At 38.3% G+C, this 25,258-nt stretch overlaps 2 protein-coding genes and 1 non-coding gene across 3 annotated transcripts in view; 2 read left to right on the top strand and 1 right to left on the bottom strand.

Moving 5' to 3' along the window:
- TRNAK-CUU lies at positions 3,447–3,519 on the bottom strand. The gene has a single exon. It is a non-coding gene; the product is annotated as a tRNA-Lys (tRNA).
- LOC109820423 (dolichyl-phosphate beta-glucosyltransferase-like) lies at positions 3,624–8,839 on the top strand. The gene is made up of 11 exons (XM_020386564.1): positions 3,624–3,796; positions 3,883–3,953; positions 4,041–4,098; positions 5,047–5,153; positions 5,989–6,034; positions 6,372–6,506; positions 6,717–6,806; positions 7,147–7,287; positions 7,382–7,465; positions 7,608–7,672; positions 8,398–8,839. The coding sequence occupies exons 1-11, from the start codon at positions 3,695–3,697 to the stop codon at positions 8,582–8,584; spliced, it is 1,086 nt and encodes a 361-aa protein (XP_020242153.1). The 5' UTR covers positions 3,624–3,694; the 3' UTR covers positions 8,585–8,839.
- The window catches only part of LOC109821943 (uncharacterized protein At1g04910-like), a 17,808-nt gene continuing 3,705 nt past the window's right edge, over positions 11,156–25,258 (top strand). Inside the window, 7 exon segments of the mRNA XM_020388100.1 lie at positions 11,156–11,166; positions 11,711–11,798; positions 11,801–12,079; positions 13,935–14,007; positions 14,145–14,212; positions 14,328–14,416; positions 24,102–24,299. Of these exon segments, the coding sequence (XP_020243689.1) occupies positions 11,156–11,166; positions 11,711–11,798; positions 11,801–12,079; positions 13,935–14,007; positions 14,145–14,212; positions 14,328–14,416; positions 24,102–24,299 (806 nt within the window).

The following is a 25,258-nucleotide window of genomic DNA, read 5'->3' as shown; positions in this document are numbered from 1 at the left end:
TTAATTAAGAGAGGTTGAGGATTTGAACTAAATTTATAGAGGTAGGGAGGGAAGAGGGTTGATATGAGCCGTACACGTGTTGAGATCTTATGGGTTGAAAATACAGGGAATAATATAATATTGGTTGCTGTTACGCCTACGCAATTATCAGCCTCCTGAGTCTTCGACGACTAGCATCGGCATCCTCACCACCCCCCGCCCCCCCTTGGATTATCCCCGAATATCTATATTTATTATTTATTATCTTAAAAAAAACACGGTGAAGATAGTAAAATTTGGGAAAACAATGCTCTTTATCTCACAAAAAGACATGAGGGCGATTTGACAAATTCACACAAAGAGCTTTGTTACATGGACCCAAAATATGGGACCAACAGGGAGGACAGGTTAGGTGTTCACCTCCTATTGCATAATGAGCTTACCATCATTAATGATGGTCAGCTCATTATACAATAGGAGGTGGACACCTCACCTGTCCTCCCTGTTGATCCTATATTTTGGGTCATTGGGAATTTTTTTTTAGAAAAATGCATAAATACCAGATGATAAATTCTTTTCCGTGTAAATGAACACACAAAAAATATGCTCCAATATAAATACATCATAACGTAATTCGAATAAGCTAAGATAAAACATGGAATGCTTAAATGAACAAATATCATAAACATATCTTAGAAATATCTATGATACTTTAATTAGGGTGTTAAAATTTTACCACTTTTGTATAGAAAAAAAAACGTAGAACAGTTCGGTTTTGATATCCATTGCACGCGCATTTTGCAGGTACAATAATAATGCTACTATCGGATAATAATTCCAAAATTCTAATTCGTGTAAGAAAATTATAAAAAATATCACAATTATGTCATGAAATATTATACATACGCATGTATTATAGTTATCAACAACAAACAAGAGGCTGGATAATGTTTAAGAAAATGACTGCTTGGACGTGGGGAAAAAAAAATCAAGCAGATAAGTTCGTGAGAAACAATTCTTTATTACATTTATATATTTGGATAACGTAACGTTATCAAAACTCAACGAGATAGTGTAAATTATCAGAGGATGACTCTATTTCAAAAAATGGGAGGTTCACAAAGTCTATGATGGCGAAATGTGCGAGGATAAGAAGTCATGCTCAAAAAAACTAAATTGCAAGAGTATGGCGTGATAATAATAGAGCACAACTACGCAACATTATTATACATTCAAAACTCTATATAAAATATCCACAGTGTGAAAGGAATTTAGGAACTGCATTTTATTGAATGAAAAAACTATAATTTCTATAAATTATTCATAGTTAATTAACATGAATAGAATATTTTGTTTTTATTGGAATATAGTTCGTACGTGTTCTCCGTCTTAGGAGTTGAAAAATATTTGAGACTTTGAGGAAGAGAGATGTAAAAGAGAGTTACACCTGATTTCCTATTTTTTATTTTTCCTCTTTCCTTTTTGAATCGGATCAGGATACAATTATTGATTATATAAAGGAAAATTTTGCAAAATAGACATCTTGTTGGCCAACAGGCCAAAAAAGATGTCGATTTTGCAAAACAGATCATTCGAAACATACGAGACTAGTAGTAAATTATACGGGACTACTTGTCCCGTATGTTTCGAATGATCTGTTTTGCAAAATCGATATCTTTTTTGCCTGTTGGCAAAAAAGATGTCTATTTTGCTAAATATTTAGCAAAACAGAACGGTCTATTTTGCTAAATATTTAACAAAATAGGTCTATTTTGCAAAAAAAATCCTTATATAAATCATCAAGAATACAACATATGAACACTACTGAATAAAAATTTGAAAAGGCGAGCAGTGTGAAATTGTTGATAGGTCCAAAAAGCATCCAAGGGGGTCAAAAATGTCTGATTGTTTTTTTTTCCCCCTCCTTTTGACCAACAAGAATAAGCCTGTAATTATTGTTATCCCTTTGCTTTTGAACTCTGCAACAATTGAGACCGCAGCTTTCTTCTTTTGATTCAGCTTGAGATCACAGCTTTTCTTTGATAGTGGCGACCACTTGAATGTCTACGTAAGTTTAGCCGCGTGATACGCTAAGTACAAGAGCGCCATTAAACACAGTTCAGCATCCTCAAAATGCAAGGGTGCGTGCAAGCTCAGGAGGCTCAAGAAAATTAGGAAAATGGAAGGAAGGGCTTTTTCACACTTACTGCACTGACGCGGGCCCATCAAGAGCTACATTAACAAACTGGATACATGAAGTGCACGGCAGTAGGCCCAAGTATGAGCGAAGCAATAACTAAATGAGGACAAAGGGCCCAATTAAAACGGAGGGGCCCAACATGTACAGTAATATTGACAAAAAAGTCGCCACGAAATTGAGAAAATGGAAGGGCTTTTTCACACTTACTGCCTGCCCGGCGGCCCATCAAGACTACATTAACAAACTGGATACATGAAGTGCACGGCAATAAGGCCCAAGTATGAGCGACAATAGCAATAACTACAACAATATGATTACTAGGACATAAATCAGGCCAAGTGTAAAAAGGCAGGCGAGAGAGGAGAATCCGCACACTATGTGTGTTAGAACCTGGTAAATAATATAGCTTTTGATCAAATATTAAGAATCGCTATACGAGAAATGATAACGTCAAAATGGATATAGGAAAAAGAGAGGAGACTTTTTACCATCCATTTTAACTAGTCCGATAATGCTTGCCTCTTTTTGCAGAGTCAGGCTCCTCTCTCTATACTGAAGGTATAGCAAGTGTTTTAATAAGCAATGTGCAACTGGATATCATTTCTAATTTCTCATGACAACGTAGAATCTGGCTATACTATTCCCATGACTCAAGGTTAGCATGTAAGCGATGATAAGCATGAATCTAATAAAAGAGGACAATAGGGTCGCCCATAAACTCTTGGTCCATCACGGAACGTTCAATGGTTTACCGTCGAGACACACTTGGTAGATTTTTAATGCACGAATTAAATAAACAAAGCTCGTCTTACTCTCTTAATAATGTAAATAACATTGATGATCACAGAGGGCATTAACATCTTTCTAACATACTCAAGACGCTGAAAAATTCAGACCACTGCCTCAGTGAACAAGTAGTTCACTTTTCTGGCGAGACTCATAAGTCAGATCGCTTTGAAGTCTAATGAATGTCAATACATAAGCTAGTCGTAACAAGTTTTTGTTTCTATTCCACGGCACCAATCAAGGCTAATATTGCTAGGCTCACGCAGCACTACTAATGTACAGACAGCGAATCTGCACTATAGACATATATCCTGAATCGAAAATCTACATGGTAGGATAGCAAACTAAGCAAAAGAGGCACCGACATAATACACCCAAAACGGATGGAGCTGATAAAACATCGACAATGTCAGACTAGTGATTAGCCTACGTATTGACAAAAAAGTCGCCCTCGAAATTAGGAAAATGGAAGGAAATGGAACGCCCACCGTGGGGCTCGAACCCACGACCACAAGGTTAAGAGCCTTGCGCTCTACCAACTGAGCTAGACGGGCTGTTGTTAATCATCGACTAATAAGTAAAGAAATACAGGTAACCGCTGCGCTTTCACCCATGCAGCATTGCTTTCCTCCAACGGCGGAGGAGGGAGGGGGGCCAGAGGCACACACACACAGAGAGAGAGAGAGAGAGAGAGAGAGAGGGAGACGAGAGGAGAGAGAAAGTAAGAAAATGAGTTGGCTGCCATGGCGTCCTCTTCTTCTCCCCACCGTCGCCGATCACAACCATCTCCTTCCCTTCTCTCTTGGCCTGTCCCTTCTCATCTCCTCTCTCGTTCGTATCCCTCTCATCCCCTCATTCCTCATAAACCCTAATAAAATATTCCAACAACATTCTCTTAATTCCTGTAATTTTTGCAGGCGGTGGTTCTGGCGCTCGGCGCGGCCGCCTTCTTCCTCGAATTCGTCAGAAAGATCGGATGCCAGCATTCGTAATCGCCAAACCCTAGCGGCTTTAATTGGAAAACCCTAGTTCACTTCCCAAAATTTCCAATCTTTTCTGTTTTTACGTACTGCAGGCTTGAGAGGTCCGCTGCGTCTGACGCGTTCTTCGAGGATCCTAGCTCTTTGAAGAAGGTAAATTACAAGACCGCTGAAAAGTTCCATTCTTGTGGTCTTATTTGTGCTCGAGGTGACACAAGGTAGTTCGGGTCATCGCTTTTTAAGCGGCAAGTGTGAATTTGAGAACGAAAGAGAGAAATTTCTTTTACGGGTCACTGAATGGGAACCTTTGGGACTGCCGGACTGAGAATCAATTTGTTCTCGCGGTTGAATTTAGAGTTTTTTCGGGTCAAAATCGTGTAGGTTATTTTTCCAATTGACAATGCAGTGTTTTTATTTCTAATGTATCTGGTGTAACTGTAAACCTGGAAAACTTAGAGACGAGTAGGATTTGGGATGGTGTAAGTAGTTTCATACAAAGACTGGTGTGGACCAAAACATTATGAGTGGAGATGTTTCGAGAAATGGGCGTCAAGAACCTGTAGGAAGTCCATGTTTGCCCCTCTTGATGGTGAAAAGAGGCTTCATGTCGATTTTGTGGCATAAGGAAAATGCGATGCACCTTATTGGTGCAGACGTTGTGTTACTAGGCTGAAGTTTCTACCAATGTGTGCTTCTATGTTCCCTGATGCTTTTAGTTGCATTTCTCTGTCATGTTTTCCGCCTGAACTCTATTAGCTTTTAATATTGGCTAGATTGTTGAATATTCACATGCTATATATTTATGAATGAGTTATTCTATGCTTCCTATCCCAGTACTTTTAGGTATCATCATGTTTGTGTTACTTACCATTACTATTAATTTTGAGTTGGAAAGACTGAGGTTATATGCTAATGAAAGTTAATCTTTTACAACAAAGAAAGCGTAGAACCAATTGATGAAAATATATTGGTTTTTGAGGTGTATATCATACACTCTTGACCAGCATCTGTCCCTTATTAAGAAATCATGTTAGTTGATGCAGTTAAGTTAGATCTCAACTTTCTGTTTAACTATGTTGCTATTCTGCAAGAATTTTCCAGGTTCCATGCCCAACTATCTTTGATCCCGCGGAGAAGTATTTATCTTTGATAGTCCCTGCATATAATGAAGAGCACAGGCTTCCCATAGCTCTTGACGAGGCAATGGAGTAAGTTAGCAAATGCTTGTTTTATTGTACTGATATGCAACTTTTTTTAAAGCATTTTCACCCATGGCTTCATAATTTGGCTGCAAAAATTCTGGTCACACAATGCAGTTGGTTAACCAGGTGGGACTGTTAACAAAAGTGCTTTCTGCTGATACTGTGATTACGCATACTATTAAGTGCTTATAAACCGAAATTCTTTCAGTATTATTAGCATAAAGTTGGTGTATCTGGTTAGTGTCGTCAATTGTGTTATCAAATTCTTAAGTGGTTGCTTTCCTCAAAAGTGTATCACTAGATAGGCTCAATTTATGCTTACCAATATACTGGAAGCAAAATAAGGAAAGAAGAAGGCCAGCATATAGTACACCACGGTCTTTCTGAGTCTTAGACATTAATATGATAAGTTCTTGTGACAACTTGATCTTTCCTCTCCGAGACTTCTTATAATCACTCTATTTCAGCTGTTAGCTACCTGCTTCTGCCAATAAAACTGAAGAAATGGCTACAATACACCATTAATGCTGCTATTATGAGAATATGATCAAGTACAGAAAGAACAATTGAAACAAGTAGCCAGACAAACATTACCCTCTAGCCAAGAGAATGCTCAAGATCAAATCTCTTCTTTGTGCAAAATAACATAAATGAATACTTTCACAAATGGGTAATTATTCGTTTTTAGTGTTCTATCCTTATTCCTTCTAGTTTCGTAGGTGCTTTTATCAGTTGCAAACTGTGCTAACTTTTCCGTGGGAGCCCCTTTTGTTCATTTTGACTTCTGTAAGGCAATGGCTATTTTACATTTTCTGTTCCTTTGACAATCAATTCTTTGCAGGTATCTCCAACGACGCTCAGCTGCCGATAACACATTTACTTACGAGGTATGATTTTGTGCAACACTTGTAGATACTCAAATATCACATGCACAGAACACATTTATTCACTAATCTGAACTCTAATATCACATGCATAAGTATGTTAGTGAAATGCATACACACTGAACTTGTGCAAGGCTTAGTCATGCTATCAGTTACTCGAAGAACCATGAATAGTTTGTTTTTACTTGGTTACTTGTGAAATGTGAGTAATTGTTTAATACTTTTTAGTGTCACACTTCATAGTTACGACACTGCCTTGTTCAGTGTAGAATATTATTACTGCTTTCAAGGTTTCCTGAAAACCTTCTGATATATTATATGTATTATGTCTCTAATACAGGTGTTGATAGTTGATGATGGAAGTAAGGATAGGACATCAAAGGTAGCTTTTAACTTTGTTCGGAAGTACAAGATTGATAATGTAAGGGTCATGCTGCTGGGAAGAAATCATGGAAAAGGAGAAGCGATAAGAAAAGTACGTCTTCTAGCCTTCTATATATATTTTCCTGAAGACTGACATTGGTGTTGACTGTTGAGTACTTGAGTGTATATTTATTTGGGAGCTATTATAAATGTGTAGATAATGTTTATATATTACTGATTTTGCTAGTTGGGTGGACATGGAATTTATTTTCAGCACTGATTGACCAATGCTTCTTAATTTTGCGAAAGCATTGTTAAACAGGGAATGCTTCATTCACGTGGTGAACTCCTTTTGATGCTCGATGCTGATGGGGCAACTAAGGTGACTGACCTCGAAAAGCTTGAAACACAGGTCTGTCTGAGTAATCGATGTTTTAAAATTCAGACTTATCAGCAATGCCCTCGAAAAGCTTGAAACACAGGTCTGTCTGAGTAATCGATGTTTTAAAATTCAGACTTATCAGCAATGCGCCTTCTTCTTCCTCCTTTTTTTTGTTTTTTTTTCGATAAGTTGTAACCCAGTCTTAGACCTGAGACCTTTTATAATCCGACCTCTTATTTTACAAACTAAGTCTTAATGGTCCTAATTTTAAGCTAACTGAAGTTTACATCTGCCTAGAATATCAACTCTTGTATTTTTTTTTTCCTTCAACCACTATAGCAATTTGATTACTTTCCCTCTTTACCATCAGATACTTGCATTAGCAGAGAAGAAGAAGAAGGAACGTAATTCACATGCTATTTCACCAGATGACTCAAGTCATAAGCTGTCTGATATTGAAGTTGCGGTGTTTGGTTCTCGTGCTCATCTTGAGAAGCAGGCTCTTGCAACGGTTTTATTTTTGACTTTTTGGTTCTTCCATTCACAGTTTCTTTGTTTTCTGCACTATCCAGCTTAGCTTAGTAGGCATTTTTGTATTGTTATAGAGGAAGTGGTACCGGAATTTTCTTATGAAGGGCTTCCATCTTGTAGTTCTACTGACAGCTGGTTCAGGAATTCGTGATACTCAGGTATACTAATCTGCTTCACTACGTCAATTGCCATTTGATAATGCTGATGTCAGTTCTTGCTTTCTGTTATGAATTACTGTATACAAGGTAGGAAATTGTTTTCTGTATTTGTACTGTCTCTTACTTGCTACAACTTTTGTAGTGCGGCTTTAAGATGTTTACAAGAGCCGCTGCCAGGAAGCTTTTTACAAACATCAGATTGAAGAGGTGTGTGTTTTGATCTTCACTAGAAACCTCTCTTTCGCTAATTAAGTGTAGGCATTTTCTCTCTGTGGTATTGGCAAATTGCAGAACTTGGACAATCTACAGTTTGTTATCAGCATTATTTTGATGCTTACAAATTACAGAAAAATCTAGGCTAACATTCTTAGTTGTAAGCCTTTTCAGATAAAAACAATTATATTTTTCCTTGCGAGTCCTTCATACTGCTCCACGTTTAGGAACAGACTATATATGAAAAACATTGAAGTCTACTTCTATTTCTGTTAGCTGAAAGGAATTTTAAATTCAATTCTCCAAGCTGAACTTCTATCTTCGTTTAGTTGCATAATGTTCTTTCCAGTAAGAATAAAGTGGCACACTTCGTCATGTTTGCTAGTAGGAAATCAATTTCTATTTTTTTGCATTCTTCAATTCAGCTTACGCGCTTCCTAGTAATCATTGTGCATCATTCTTCTAGCTTTGCTGTTTTTTGCTTGTTTGATATTGGAATTACCTTACAACAGATACTAAAAACTGTTTTTTTTTCTTGAGGAATTGATTTTAACTGATATGGTTTTATGTTTATAAAACCTGAGCAGCTTTTTTTCAAGAATGTATTTCTGATTAATTTGTCATTTCTTGTACTTTCGTCTTATTCTATATGGTTTATGCAAGCGATTGTACCAGTTTTATCACTTACCTTGATATGCTTTTTTTTTTCCTTAATGCAGGTGGTGTTTTGATGTTGAGATAGTCTATTTATGCAAACATCTAAATATCCCGATGATGGAGGTATCTGTGAACTGGTGTGAGATACCTGGTTCAAAAGTGCGGCTAACTAGCATCATTCACATGCTGTTTGAGCTTCTTCTCATTCGCTTGGGCTATGGCCTCGGCATCTGGAAAATCTACACTTAGAGAGAAGTCTCTAACATTATTTTACTTTAAGAATCAGCAGAAGGCATATACAGGAGCCAGGGAATCAAGATAGTGAGAGTTTGTACAAGCAGATTCCTCCATTTTTCATAAAGGTAATTTATGAAGATTAGAAGGAAATTAGAGGGGTTTTTTTTTTGTGCTCGTTTACGTTGTAACAATATTGGATTTTTTGAACAATGACCAGTCTAGAAAAGGCAATGCACTGATTCAATAGATGAGAGAATTTTGTGATTCTGCGGGGGCATTTTATTTCAAGTGATTTGGGGCTACTATTTCATGATTTAAAGTTCTATCAGACTGCAGATTTGAGTTTTTTTTAACTATATTTTTGTTATTTATACATGTAACGGATGCTTGTTCAACACCTATAATGGAGCAGGTGCCTTTTATATAACATATTTTATATAACATATTGAAAACCTGAGATCTCTATGCAACACATTGACATTACTCGCATTCACTGATGAGCACAGATAATGAAGCGATAACTAAGCTCCGGAATCACGGAGTCAAAGTACTGAATACAAATTTTAGGAGACAGAAATGGCTATCCTTATTTCAAATTAGTAAGGTAGGGATATTAGAGGAAAAATTCAGCTTACAGCCTTACAATTATCTTAATCTAGTTGGCAATCTTGCTGACAAGATGAATTTTGGTTGCGGCCTCTTCAAGAAAATCATGGCCACCTCTCTCAAGCAGGAGCTCACATGGCCACACTCTTGAAAAGGCAACAGCTTAGTTTGCTTGCAAGTACAGCATCCCACAGCTTTTTCCTTTGTTTTTTTTAAGCACAGAAGGATTTGTTTATGAGAAGAGAACAATAATTGCCTGTAAAGCTCTTTATATACCCTTGCAGTGTTCATAACTTGTCTTCATGTACCTCATAAATTTGATTAATTCCTGCACCTCATGCATTCATGTGCTGAAACCCACATTCCTTTATACAATATTATGCCGTACTGTACAAGGCAATATATGATCCTCTAAATGAAGTCATTTCATCTTGATATCAATTTTGGGTTTATCTTCTCAGCATCTTTGACTCCTATATTTTGTTTACTTTTTATGATAACTTGCAGGTACACTCAATGTAATATACTCCTTTTCATTTTATCAACTTAATCTTTTTCTATACTCAACCCTTGATGTCCAAATGAAACTATACTTCTCTTATTATTGGTGTCATGCAGCTTGAAAAAATGTGCAGAGGTAATAGGTTGTTTAAACATATTTAGTGCATGTGATTGTTGTAGACTTTTCTTGCTCGTGGAGCCTTTGTTCAAGTCGAACACCGAGAGTCACTGTCACGATGGATGCATTGTATACTTAGATCTTCCTTTTCCGAGTGAAACTAGTGTGCAACGCATGCAAAACACGGCCTTTTTTTTATTTCTGTTACAGTAATTCTTTGTTAGACGCAGGAACATTTTTTAGTAAACGCTACAATAATTTTCAGAATGCTACAGTGACAACGTTAAAGTAATCCGCTGTATCATTTACTGAGTAATCCGCTGTATCATTTACTGCAGTATGAACGGTGAATCTTTAGATCCTCCTATAAGTACATAGGAGTAGATATAGGGTTATATTTCTAATTTTAATATTTTTGCCTTGTAATATGGTTCGTACCAACGTTTTCTATTGTTTTTTGTTTCCCGAGGAAAAAAAAGTCTATTGTTGGATGACTGAAGAAACTTGCTGTGGATCTCAACTACCACTTTTGGCATTTGAGCCAAGGTTTATAAATAATTTGCAAAAGTCAGGGAGTGCTGAACCAAAAGAGGTGTGAAGTAGCAGACATCTTGTTAACAAGAGTAAAACCAAAGTTTTGGGCTGATAATTATCCAAAACAGATATATATATACAAAGATGGCAACAAAATAATTTGACCTGGTCACATGACCTACATTTTTATTTGTTACAATCCTAATCATCAGCATTAGACTTACGTAGACGACAAAACTAATGTAAGCCAATAACATTCCTCTGCCTGTATAACAAGAAAACGCATCGCATAATCTTTTTGATGATTATAATTATAACTATATTTTTTGTATGCTTATCTTTTTGATGATTATAATTATAATTATAACTATAATTATAACTATATTTTTTGTAGACTTACGTAGACGACAAAACTATATTTTCAAATATAATTGTTTAAAATTAGAAATCTAGCACCAACTATCATCCAAACATCAAAATTTTCACACCAGAGTTTCCATATAACATTCATATTAATTTTATAGCTTTCTAGCTATTAATATTTGTTAAATTTAATGTTAATCATACCCAAATTTTAATTTAAACATATTTTAATTATATTTGAAAAATAAAATTTGGATAGATTTAATAGCGAGTTCAGCAAATTCAATTAGAAAGTTATAAAATTAGTATATGAATATTATAGGAGAACTTTTAGATAAAAATTTTCATTTTTACATAACCAAGGGTACTAAAATGCTAATTTTAAACAAACCCATAGCATATAACTGCTCCAAAATTCAACTGAGGTTAGAGAAACATAATGTATTTTAGTGAAATTTAGAATGACCAGAAGGTAATGTAGAAGATATAGGCAAAATAGTCCAATATAATAAATCATGTTCGGCCGTATGAGAACCCTATCTTAAAGAATTAATGCGAGCTTTTTGCAAAATCAAACTTGACTGTAGTTCAGTTTAAGTAATTCCACAGCTTTTCATTTTCTCTTGAGCACAGAATTACAATACATTAACTAGAACTAACTAGAATTACCGGCAAGATTAACTGCTAATAACATCATTAACTAGATACGCTCTTCAGCGGTCAGAAGTCAAGTCCGAGCCAAGACACCCATAAACCTCGCCCGCTCCAAACCGCACCAAAAAGCACCCACTTTCTCACCCCCATCACGTGCTCCGCACCAGACCCCCGCGGTCCCGTCACCGGGCGGTCCCTCTCCGCTCCAACCCCAAAGCACAGACGTATACACAAAAAACGAAAATACGTTTTTTTTTTCTTGTTCACGAAATACCCTCACATAATCTTCACTCAAATCGATCGATCCGCCTCTCGATCGATCGAAATTATGCAGCACCACGCCTACTCAACCGCCTCAGCAGACATCGGCTCCTCCGGCCGCCGCCTCCGGCGGAGAGCGGCGGAACGCCGTCGCCTCCAGCCTCGCCGCGGCGGTCCCCGAGGCATCTCGGAGATCGGGAAGGACGCGCGCGCCGGGAGAGTTCCAAAGCTCTAGAAGCTTCATCCATCGTATGGCGTGGATGATGCTGTCGCTTCTCTTGAGAAGGCAAGCGATCTTCTTGTTCGCGCCTCTCATTTACGTATCGGGGATGTTGTTGTATATGGGGACCGTATCGCTCGACAGCGTGCCGGCGATAATCTCGAGGCCGACGATTGGTTCGGTTTACAGGAGTCCGCAGCTTTATCAGCGGTTGAGGAAAGATATGGATGCTGACAATTCGACGGATGGGGTTAGTGATTTGTTCCTTTTCCTGAGTAATTTTGGTTGATTCTTAGGGTTTTGATGGATCTGGAGTTTTCTTGAGTTTCATAACTTTGAATTTGGGGGCAATGTAGCTGTTTTGAATTTGGTCAATTTTGTAGGGCATCGAGTGTAATGCAGCGGATTTTAGTTGGTCGAATGAAAACCTAAGCGTAAAATAATTTCTATAATTGGAGTAGAAGCTTGCTGATGCTAGGGTTAAGTGCTTAGGCACAAGTAGAAATCAAATTAATGTCGAATTCAAGACTTTTCTCTCTTTCTTTCTTGCTTGTACTTGGGCTTGGACGCCATACTGGATCTTTAACTAGGTTGAACTTTATCAAAGATAGTTTCCTTTTTATTTTTCATAAATGAAAATGGTCCTTATATCACCTCCCTTTTGTTGGCTCTCTCTGTCAACTTACACTGCTTCGGATAGATGAATTGATTATGTGGTGTGAACTTAATGCATCATGGTGTACATTATTACCATTTCTAATTATTTGGAGCCTACAAATAGGATGCTCTCTTCCCATTATACCGAGAACCTATTCATCCAGAAGTTTTGATTAGATATCGATTATCTAAATTACAATGGGGGTCGTCTCAAAGGATTATGGCAGGGTTGTTATGGTGTCCAGCGACGAAATTGATATTTCTTGGAAGATTTGATGAGTCAAGAATGTCCTTGGAAACAAATTTTTTTCTTTGAAAGGAGCACATTTCTATGAACTAGGATGTGTTGTACTGGGCTATTCTACCTTATATTATCTCTGCTTATTTAAAAATATCCTTGGAAATGAAGGGTTGAATATGATTAAAGATCTGCATTCTTAATGGAAGAAACTGCTCTAGTTTTAGAGGCCACGGTCCTTGATGATTAGCTTGACAGTGTACTATCTAGTAGTAATGCCAACAGTCAAGAAGCTATTTTCGGTGATAGTAATGTCCCAAATTTATGCTTCTAGGGCACTTTGCAAGAACAATTACACCAGATATTGTTGTGATTTACAATTATTTGAATCCCACATTGTATACTATTACATAGGGAAAATGAATTAACCCTAGAAAGGTGAGGTCATGTTTTATATTCAAAGGAACAAGTAGTTACAATTACATAATTTTTTAATATAGACTAAACAGAATACTCTTAAGTTCCTTAATGTATTCGCTACTCTAATAACCCCTCTCAAGTTGAAGCAATATATATGAATCATGCGGACCTTGATACATATAATAGAAAATTGAGAAGAACACACACACACGTACGCACACTCACACGCATGCACACAAAGATACAGACTGTAATAAACCTATAATGCTAGTTGCCCGGTAGAAAACGTCTTTTCAGGAACTGCAACAAACTATGTGAACTCTCCTTAACATTTAGGTTGTCTATACACACATGCTGACTCCAGAAATAGAAGGATACAAATAGATTATGTGATATTCAAATACTCAGTACAAAGAAAGAAATACATGAACCGCCTTCCTCGATTTTAGCATTTATAGGTGTAGAAGGTTTTTAAAAGCATGAATCTTGCATTTTTTTACTTACAAGTTATGCAGGCATCATTCTTGATGTCCATCACCTTGACGGACCTTATGTATGTTACGTAAGTATTTGCCCCTAGATTGGCTATGAAGATGCTATTTTGAAGCCTTATTTGGTGCAAATTATTACATACATGCAAACACCATGTGCATGCACACTAATAAACTTATATGCTTACAGTATTGCTAATGTTATAATTAGCACGACGATCCCTTTTAAGCACTTTGTTCTCTATCATTTTCGTTTCTCATGTTGTTTTCGTCACGACTCAAGCTTCTGTTTCTTGTAGTTAGCAACTGTATGGAGACATGCTTACAGAAGTGGTGGGTGGAAGCCATGCATAAACGTGTCTATGAAGAATGGTATACCTTTCTATATCTCAGTAATTTTTTATTTTGATTTATCTTTTTTCCTCCTGAAAGCTACATCTGCACCGTCTTATACCTTATATGAATTTTTCAGTTAATTAACTTTAAGAACTCTTTATATTAATCTCTAGGTTTGCCTGATTCAAATGGTTACATATTTGTTGAGGCTAATGGTGGCTTGAACCAACAGAGGACATCGGTATTTCCCTTTCCATTATTCGGACAATATTGCTGTATGCTATTTGGAGATAGCAGATACTTAAGATGTCTTATATGGCTTATTTTACTTATTTTCATTTTGTTTGTTTCTACAGATATGCAATGCAGTGGCCATAGCAGGCTATTTAAATGCAACACTTGTGATCCCAAATTTCCACTACCACAGCATCTGGAAAGATCCTAGGTTTGCATCTACTCATAACTTGAAACTGTTTTAGTAATTTGGTCATATGAGTTTGTTGCACTCATATTATGCAGCTTTTTGGTTTATGATCCCTTGAGCGACTACATCTGCTTCCTGTATATAAATTTTTTATGCTGCTAGTTCGTAGATAGGCAGAATCTTTTCTCATTTGTGCCTGTAATAAAACTATGTATGTGTTTACAGACATGCACACGTCATTGCATGCCACTGTTTAATACATAAGGATGTGTTCCGACATTCTTGCCAACATGTCATTTTTGAGCATACGATGCTAGGACATGATGGATACAGTTTCTATCATTTTCAGTCAGGTCGACATATTGTGTGACATGCATCTCCTCTCATGATATTTCTTATTTCTGGAAGTAATAATGATGGTATTGTGATGGTTCATTTTTTATTTAGTTATCCTTTATGTTTATTCTTATAAGTTATAATGCATTTGGGCTCGATCCATTGCATTCTTTGCTTGGTTGTATGGCATAACGATGCCCTCTTTTAACATGATTACATTTACAATTTTATTAGACAGATGCAGTCAGTATACTCATTATGTTAAATTTCTCATTTAATACATATCTTTCATCCATCATGGTGCCTGCTGTTAACTTAATATGTCTATATATGCAGCCCGACATCCACCATCCATTATGTTATTCCTTTGCTGCCATGTACCCAGCCAGCATCCAACAGTAGAACCGTGGTTCACAACACATAATAGAACTCAGAGATAAATAATTGTTTGGTTCTACTAGTTTTATATAGTTATTTTTAAAGAAATCAGATGTATGTTTCTACAAAAGAAACTAAAAAGCATCTCAAGAAAGAAAATAAGACATAAGAGAATGCCTTATTTATTTGTTTATTTGAACAAAATTGTCATCCTGGATATGGATATAAGTCTTTCAATAATCTAATCCAGCAGATGACAGTTAGGAAGTAGATATTAGTTCGAAATGGGTATCTTTAGCTTCTAACCAACTGATTTTGGATTCTTACAAGATCGTGGAGGGGTAATTCAATATAAATGAAATGTGGTTTCCGAACAATCTATAAAATTAAAAAAAAGGCAAAGCAAGAGGCCATCACCCTTGCTTTACGTGTGGATTGTGATTTAACTATGTTACATGCTGGAAGTAATTAAAGGGCAAATGCTTAATCTCTGGAGTCAGTAACAAGAAAGGACTGACATCAAAAAATTTCCCAGTGACATTCTCTTTTTAATCTTTTACAACAGATCTGAGAACAGCTGCTAATGCATCCTGGTAACTCTTCAAAAGTTTAATTGTGGCTTGTAGGCGTCAAAAAATGCTGAGAGATATCCAAACACAGCTCAAAAGGAAGTCATCCAAAATGTCAAAAAAAGAACACAAGTATAGACTGTCTCGCACGCGAGACAGTCTTTACTGTCTCGCCATGCGAGACAGTCTTTATTGTCTCGCCGTGCGAGACAGAATTTACTGTCTCGCACGTGAGACAGCTCTCAGATGGTCAAAACCGTTTTTGTAACTGCTCTACACGTGGCCACTAACTGTTCAAGAACGTGGGAAACGTCGTGGGCGAGAATCACGTGGATAACTGCCAAAATAACGGAGTTTGAAACGTGGGAAGGCCGTTAAAACGAAAACTGCCTGACGGTTACTTTTTCCGAGACAGCGTTTACTGTCTCGCGGGCCCAGACAACAAACACTGTCTCGCCCGCCGAGCAAACACTGTCTCGCCCGCCGAGACAGCAAACACTGTCTCGCCCGCCGAGACAGCAAACACTGTCTCGACAGCCGAGACAGCAAATGCTGTCTCGCGAGCCTTGTTTTCGCCAACTGTTCTTGGAGGTTATAAATATCCCCCGAAGGCCATTTTTATGGAGGAGGCTGATCAGAGAGCATCCACAGGCTGATTTCAGAGCAGAGAGGGCAGAGTACTCGAGCTTCTGTAACTCCTTGATATTCAGGCTTTGACTTGATTTCAAGAAGAACGACTATCTTACCTTGATAAGATATCGTTTCAAGTTCTCACTTCGATAAACAAAGTCAGAATCATAAATCCCTCACGATTCGATCAGAATCTGTGATTTGGTGGTCCACGGGCTAACGCACCCCCGGCACAGGCAAAGATCCCACGCAAGCAGTGATCCAAACAACGATCCTGCGTTTGTTTCCCAAGAGTTGTAATTTTTATTTTGTTGTGTAAAAGAAGTCTTATAAAAAGGCTATCTCTTTTTGAATTTATTGTAATCGACTGAAGATATAATGAATTCCATGACAAAACCAACTTTTGACGCAAACAAGCTGGCGACCACAGTGGGAGGCAACGGTCTCGCTGCCGAGACCGTCGTGTCGCAACCAATCATCAAGATCCCGGTTGAATCAACGGTCGAGTACGAATTCGACCAAGCGAAGTTTGAGGAGTATTTGTCATCCTCATCCTCAAAGTCTTCCTCGCCTCACAAATGCAGGAAGATTTTATCTTCTAAGAATGTTTGCAAGTTTTCGACTCCGTCGAACGCTACAGATGAAGACTCTCGCTTGATTGTTGCTGAGGATTCCACTCGCAACCTCTCTGCTTATAATGACTCTTCTTCAATTAAGGAGTCATTAAATCAAAGCCCGCTGGCACTGACGAAAAGAACTCGTCAGAGACGACGCTAACGTCGCTCTCGTCAATTGGCTAAGGCATTGAAACAAACCGACGGGGTTCGTTATCATGTGGACTTAGAGTCGAGGAGACATCGAGTGGTTCAGTTGTCTCAACAACCAATCACTCATATCTCTGTCAAACTCACAACGGAGGAATGGATTATTGTCAAAAGGACTCGTTCGACCCTCAAAGAACGCATACAAAAACATCGTGCAAACGCTGCTCTTGCCCGTGCTCTCTCACAACAAAGACGAGAAAGGGAGAAGGAAACGGTGACCAAAGAACCACCGAAATTCCGAAAGGAAAAGTCAATCCAAGAATTGCTCAAAGGATGTCTCGACTCCAATTAGGAGCTATCAGACGCAGAGACTACAAGAGAATGCAAGAAGGAATGTCCTCGGAGGATGAATTCTCGGACACTTATTCTGCAATCGCTTCTGATGATACAATGTCTAGCACAGGACAAATCAGAGAAGTATTCACAATCACTGCTGATCAGTTCACTCAAATACTTCAGGAAGCTCTAGCCAAACAACGTGAAGAAATTAGAGCTGAAGTGAAGACAGAAATGAAGTTGGCTATCCAACAAATGAGAGAACTGTTAACTCAACAGCCTCAACCTCCTGAGTCCAATCAGCGATTTGAATCCAGCCACCACACTCGGAATGTTGTAGAGGACAGTGATCCAGAGGTGGATGAAGTCATTATGGCTGATACACCTCCCAATGACAATAACGCTGGGGGTGGTTTAACGGATCCTCCCAATAACGATATTGGGGGTGGTTCGATGGCACCTTTTGCAGGGGGTGGTCTAACTCATTCTCCTCAACGTCCTTCGAATGAAGACATAGACGATAAAGGGAAAATGAAAGAGCTTAAAAACAAAATCAAAGCTTTGATGACGGCTCAAGAAGTTAGGAAGACGGGTATTCCATGTCCCTATCCAAGGGAATGGGATTCAATACCGTACCCGGCGAAGTTCAATCTGATTAACTTCACACCGTTTGAGGGGAAGAGCTCGCCTATTCAACACTTGATTTATTTCAAGTCTCATTTAGGCATGATTTCTGGAAACGAGGCTTTAATGGTTCGGTCATTCGTTGGCACCCTTCGTGGGCCCGCCTTCGATTGGTACCGACGGCTCAAGCCAGGGAGCGTCAATTGCTGGGATGACATGGAAAGTTTGTTCCTCAGTAATTTCTTCGATGATGACACCGAAGTGTCAATCGGAACCCTTTTGGATGAGAAGCAAAAAGACGGAGAGTCAGTCGACGATTTTGTCAAGCGCTTCCGTGGCAAAGCAATGAATTGCAGAGATCCTATTACAGAGGAGTTCATCCTGCAAACATGCCACAATAACCTCTCCATCGATGTCCTGGAAGCTCTGGGGGTCGTACCATCCACCACTTGGAAAGAGTTAAAACTACGTGGTGAACAAGCTGAACACTTTTTTAAAAGAAAGAAAGTTGAGAGAGGTCAACCAACGATATCCATAATTCCTGTGAACGCAACTCTCGATCCGAGGTTCCAAAAGGAGTATTCTTTCGAAGACGATGAAGCTCCAGCCATATTAGAATACCTCCTCGTCAATGACAAAATCGAGCTACCGCCTATTAAAGATCAGGAGGGTGCTAAGATGATTACAGATCCAAACTACTGTGCATACCACAGAAGGATTCTTCATCCCACCAATATTTGCTTTGGACTCAAAAAGAGTATAAACTGTTTTCCCATACTCCATCGGATACATGAGTATAAACTGTTTTCCCTTACTCCATTGGGTACACGAGTATAAACTGTTTTCCCTGACTCCGATGATTATACGAGTATAAACTGCTTCTCCATCTCACTCCGAAAAGTATACGAGTATAAACTCCTCCTTAATACTCCAACAGATATATGAGTCTAAACTATTTCCTTTCTTTCACGGGAAGTTCCTAGAGAATGTCATGCATGGTACTTTTATATATGAGTCTAAACTATTTCCTTTCTTTCACGGGAAGTTCCTAGAGAATGTCATGCATGGTACTTTTAAGGATAACCCGATCATATAGCTAAACATAATGATAAACTCAGTTTCGCAAGAAAAAGCTGGGGGTGGATGGTTCATGTAACGGAAGTTCCCGAAAGAATGCTATATGAAATTTTCTTAGGAATAACCCGATCATTACAAACAAAGTGTTAAACACTACATCCCCACGGTGATTTACGAATATTCTTTTGCGGAGATGAGATTCGATCACTTCGTTGGATCAATCTTCCCTCTCAAACCCTTCTTTGGTCAAACCTTTAAACAGTTAGGATCGTCTCACTGTCCATTTGGTCAAACCTTTAAACAGTTAGGACCAAAGCCAAAATCCCCTCTCGATTCCTTCCATGAACGAAAGGTCCACAAATTGAACGATCAAACCTTTAAACAGTTAGGATCGTCTCACTGTCCATTTGGTCAAACCTTTAAATAGTTAGGACCAAAACCAAAATCCCCTTTCGATTCCTTCCATGAACGAAAGGTCCACAAATTGAACGATCAAACCTTTAAACAGTTAGGATCGTCTCAGAACTCCCACTTGGTCAAACCTTACTACAGTTAGGACCACAACCAAATTTCCTTTCGATTTATTTCGCGAACGAAAGGTCCACTTTTGAACTGAATAATCAAACCTTATGACAGTTAGGATTATTCAAACCAAACCAGAGTCTCTAAGTGGAGACCCCACTTCGAGTTTTCTTTGCACCAGGAGATAGAATATAAAATTCTTCCTCTCAGATTTCGGGTTTATCTCTACCAATAAACAAGAGACCAGGAGATAGAATATAAAATTCTTCCTCTTCGATTTCGGGTTTATCTCTACCAACAAACAAGAGACCAGGAGATAGAATATAAAATTCTTCCTCTCCGATTTCGGGTTTATCTCTACCAACAAACAAGAGACCAGGAGATAGAATATAAAATTCTTCCTCTCCGATTTTGGGTTTATCTCTACCAACATAGAATATAAAATTCTTCCTCTCCGATTTTGGGTTTATCTCTACCAACAAACAAGAGACCAGGAGATAGAATATAAAATTCTTCCTCTCCAATTTTGGGTTCATCTCTACCAACAAAAAAGAGATCATATTACTCCAATAGGTACACGAGTCTAAACTGTTTCCCTACCATCAACAGGAAGTTTCTGGAGAATATCACTCAAAATATTCTTAAGAATAACTTGGCTATCTCCCAACGGGTATACGAGGTTAAACTATTTCCCGAGAACTCCAAAAAATATATGAGTATAAACTGTGTTCCTATGAAGACTGATACAGTGATTAACAATGCGGTATCAATTTGATGGCAAAAGCTGAATTCACAATTACAAATTTTAGCTTCAATTCAAGATCTCGACGACAGTCAAGCGATGAACGCCATGCCGAAAGGATCTTAACTATTCTACAAAGCACTGAATAGACTGAGAGACAAAGAGATCAAGTGTTGAAGCCATCTACAGGTTCTTCTATACGATCTACCCAACCAAGCATGGAAAGGATCATAAGTAAGACCTATCTTATCCAAAGCATCCCAGAACTCCTCTATAAAAGATTGAGTCTGGAATACTTTGGAGGGGGTATCTGTAGGCGTCAAAAAATGCTGAAAGATATCCAAATACAGCTCAAGAGGAAATCATCCAAAAAGGCAGAAAAAACACAAGTCTTGACTGTCTCGCCGTGCGAGACAGACTTGACTGTCTCGCCGCGCGAGACAGTCTTTACTGTCTCGCCGTGCGAGACAGAATTTACTGTCTCGCACGTGAGATAGCTCTCAGAGGGTCAAAACTACTTTGCATAACCGCCAACACGTGGCCACTAACTGTTCAAGAACGTGGGAAACGTCGTGGGCGAGAATCACGTGGATAACTGCCAAAATAACGGAGTTTGAAACGTGGAAAGGCAGTTAAAATGAAAACTGCCTAGCGTCTCGCACGTGAGACAGCTCTCAGATGGTCAAAACCGTTTTTGTAACTGCTCTACACGTGGCCACTAACTGTTCAAGAACGTGGGAAACGTCGTGGGCGAGAATCACGTGGATAACTGCCAAAATAACGGAGTTTGAAACGTGGAAAGGCAGTTAAAATGAAAACTGCCTGCGGTTACTGTTTGCGAGACAGTATTTACTGTCTCGCGGGTCGAGACAGCAAACACTGTCTCGCCCAGCGAGACAGCAAACACTGTCTCGCGAACCTGTTTTCTACCAACTGTTCTTGGAGGTTATAAATACCCTCCTAAGGCCATTTTTTCAGGGGGCTGATGATTGTGAGTACTTCAGAGCAATCCAGAGCAATCCAGAGCAGAGAGAGAGCAGAGGTGCTGATCTTACGGCCAATCCTTGAAATTGAGCTTTGACTTCTGTCTCGCCCACGCGAGACAGTCTTTGCTGTCTCGCCCACGCGAGACAGTCTTTGCTGTCTCGCCGTGCGAGATAGAATTTACTGTCTCGCACGTGAGACAGCTCTCAGATGGTCAAAACCGTTTTTGTAACTGCTCTACACGTGGCCACTAACTGTTCAAGAACGTGGGAAACGTCGTGGGCGAGAATCACGTGGATAACTGCCAAAATAACGGAGTTTGAAACGTGGGAAGACAGTTAAAACGAAAACTGTCTGACGGTTACTGTTTCCGAGACAACGTTTACTGTCTCCCGGGCCGAGACAGCAAACACTGTCTCGCGTCTCGACAGCCGAGACAGCAAATGCTGTCTCGCGAGCCTGTTTTCCGCCAATTGTTCATAGGGGCTATAAATACCCCCCGAAGACCATTTTTGAGAGAGGCTGATCATTTTGAGTACTTCAGAGCAGAGTTCTTGAGCTTCCGGCAATCCCTTGAAATTGAGCTTTGACTTGATTTCAAGAAGAACGACTATCTTACTTTGATAAGATATCGTTTCAAATTCTCACTTCGATAAACGAAGGAAGAATCATTAAACCCCTCACGATTCAATCAGAATCTGTGATTTGGTGGTCCACGAGTCAAAGCGCTCCCGGCACAGGCAAAGATCCCACGCAAGCAGCGATCCAAACAACGATCCTGCGTTTGTTTCTCAAGAGTTGTAATTTTTCATTTTGTTGTGTAAAAGGAGTCTTATAAAAAGGCTATCTCTTTTTTTGAATTTATTGTAATCGACCGAAGATATAATGAATTCCATAACAAAATCAACTTTTGACGCAAACATGGCTTTCACTGGCATCCCCTTGGCGTAGAGCATGCATTACTAGCATAAAGCATCTCTAATTTTATCAAGTGCTGAAAATTATTTATTCCATAATTTCAATTGGGAATGGGTACTTTTCATTACCTTAGACAGAGGGTAAAGGGAAGGGGAGTCACAAGGAAAGTTATGGAATCAACTTGGTCCACCACTGATTTGATACTAGACTACTTTATCGGTTTGGTATTTTTTACCAATTAAACTAATAGGTTGAAACTAATGTCATAATAAATCAGTTTCCTCTCGTGTCTTTGATGACAGTGGAAGAAGCATTTTGCTGGTTAACAGGTGCTTCTACTTGGCAGATATACTTGTTATTAGACCCTCAATAATACCATTATGTATATTGACTCTACTAGAATATCTAAGTTTGTCTGCTGGGGAATGCTGATTATACTGGAAACAATTAGAAGGATGTGTTCTAGAATTTATACTAGTGTTTTTTTTCTCTTTATGTGAAGTATCTTAGCTTTTAGTTTCTTTCTTGTAAAGGACATATCAACATGTCAACATTTTTTTACTTGGTATGACATTTATGCTAACATGTAGACTCATATATGCAACAAATATATATTATCAACAACAACAGTAACGAAACGGCCTTGATCCTTTTTTTTTTTTGTTGGCATCATGAATTATATATGCAAAAAATGTTTTGTGTGTAAGGTGTTATTTAGATTCTGATGAATAAGCAGCTTGTCGTTGAGTCCCTAACACTGAACTTTTCTAGTATATGCATTTTCCTCTAGCTTTAAATCAACTCTACTGTTGCTGCAAGATAATTCCTTTATTCCCAGTACTGTATGACATTTAGTTGAGAGTGAGTTTATATGAACCATGTTGATATTTTGGACTGCCACCTCTAAATCAGTAAATGAACGTTAATAAATGTTTTTCCCTTTAAACATGATGATGGTCCACTAAGTTGCATGAAAATGGGTATGGTACCGGTGCGGATACGGGTATGGGACATGACAAATTAGTGAAGTATAGGGTATGGGGATAGGCTCAAGCCGGTACGGGGATATGGCTCAAGCCGCCACACACATGTCGAAATTAGTAATTTACATGAGATCATTATTAATTTTCAATTCATGTGCTATTTGAATTTAAATTCCTATCATATTGTTAAGTTTCTTTTATTATGTTTGATTATTATAAATTAGAAATTGCTCATTTATAACAAGACACTCAAACCAGTGAACCACCCTTTAAATCATAGCTTTTAACTTGGATATAGGGTGAAACAACCGGAGCCATGTCTAATGAGCTTCAAGAAATGGACATGCACTGTAGGATATACATCCAAGGAGTGTATAACAAGTATTTTAAATTAGAACATATGTCATATAATTGAGTACACGTCGGGTAAATGTATGCATATATCCAGGGAGTGTCCATGAAGCTTGGGTACGGGCACATGTCGGGTACGGGTATAGCTTCATGATAGAAGTACACAGGTAATGCAAATGATGGACATTCATGCCACTGCCAGTACCAATTATCAATTCTCCCTCCTTTGTTTTTTTCTTGGGTGCTGGTGCTTCGTTGTGGGTCATGGTGCTTCTTATTTATTATTTCAGAAGATTGACCTTGGTGCAAATGAAGAAACTCTTTTGGTGTATTTTCATGTCTTTTAGTAACAAGTATAATACCTTTTAATGTTACTGAACTGTTGATGTCATTATGCTTCCAATAAGAATCATAGGGAAACTGAAAGACATTTAGCTCATTACTTCCAATAATTTACAATTGATATGTTATACGTTGGTGTTTATGCTGCAGCAAATTTAAGGATATATATGACGAGGACCACTTCATCACTACTCTGAAAAATGACGTGAGAGTGGTCAGCAAGGTGCCTGAGTTCATTATGGAAAGATTTGATCACAATATGAGTAATGTCGTTAATTTCAAGGTGAAAGCATGGGCTTCTATCAAGTATTACACGGATCATGTACTTCCAAAGCTGATCGAGGAGAGGTGGGTTATAAATGGTCCTGTATTATGCCATTATGCTTGTACACATGTTTCAGTATCACTAGGATGTGCTTGACTAGGGTATTTCTATCTGAAGTTTCACCAATTAATGATTTTATTCTTCTTCAAGGCAACATGTCTTCTTAATGTTGTCCAAGATCTCTTGCTATTTTGGTGATGTTTTATAGGACACGTTTGTTAATGTTGTTATTATATCTGATCTGGCAATTCAGCTTAATCTCAATATTTTGTCACTATATGGTTATCCCGAAGTTTTGTCCCTTTGTTGCCTAAGCTTAAAGTTCAGAATTTTGAAAGTAGATTATCCATGCGACAATTGGTTTTCGAGGCTCATGACCGTTTCTCTTGCTCATAACACTCTGTATGAATTTCACCTCCATTTGTAGTGGGTTGATGTTATTTTGACAGTTAATCATACAACCTTAGTTCTTCAGTAAAGCTTGTTCAACCCTGAGCAGTGCCCAAAAGCCAACCCCATTTTGATGAGAAAAGCTTCTAATTAATGTGATGTGATGATTTATGGAATTCTCGTCATCTATATAAATGAAGCTAGGTCTATCCACTATATTTGGTTTCTTTAAGTTGCTTATTAATTGTTTATTCTCCCAGTCCCAATAGCCTGTTCCCTTTGGTCTTCTGGTCTCATTGCTTTGTTGAGATCCTATTGGACATCCATGGAAATTTTATTCTGCCAATGGCAGACACTTTTAGTTTTCAAATGGCTACTATATACTAGTAGTTTAACTTGTCTATTTGGCTAGCTCAGCTTGATATCTTGAAGGTTGTATAAAACAGCGTATAACGAAAATTTTCTGTACATTTTTACTTCTATGTGGCCTTTGCACACATCTTCTGTTACCTTCAGCATAGGGACTTTGTATCTGACAGTCTCTCCTACTGGGGTTTTGGGGTTCTGGATTCACTAGGCCACTGATGTTAAA

This window comes from Asparagus officinalis, chromosome 8 (assembly GCF_001876935.1).
Source record: "Asparagus officinalis chromosome 8, Aspof.V1, whole genome shotgun sequence".
NCBI classification, from domain to species: domain Eukaryota; kingdom Viridiplantae; phylum Streptophyta; class Magnoliopsida; order Asparagales; family Asparagaceae; genus Asparagus; species Asparagus officinalis.
The sequence above is the reverse complement of the archived record's forward strand: the minus strand, read 5'-3'. Positions and strand labels throughout refer to the sequence as shown.

Bases quoted from the DNA above. Each gene is read 5' to 3' on its own strand.
- LOC109820423 (XM_020386564.1), top strand. From the start codon at position 3,695: ATGAGTTGGCTGCCATGGCGTCCTCTTCTTCTCCCCACCGTCGCCGAT. The intron at 3,954-4,040 runs GTAATCGCCAAA...TACGTACTGCAG, and splicing joins AAGATCGGATGCCAGCATTC to GCTTGAGAGGTCCGCTGCGT. The intron at 7,288-7,381 runs GTTTTATTTTTG...GTATTGTTATAG, and splicing joins AGAAGCAGGCTCTTGCAACG to AGGAAGTGGTACCGGAATTT.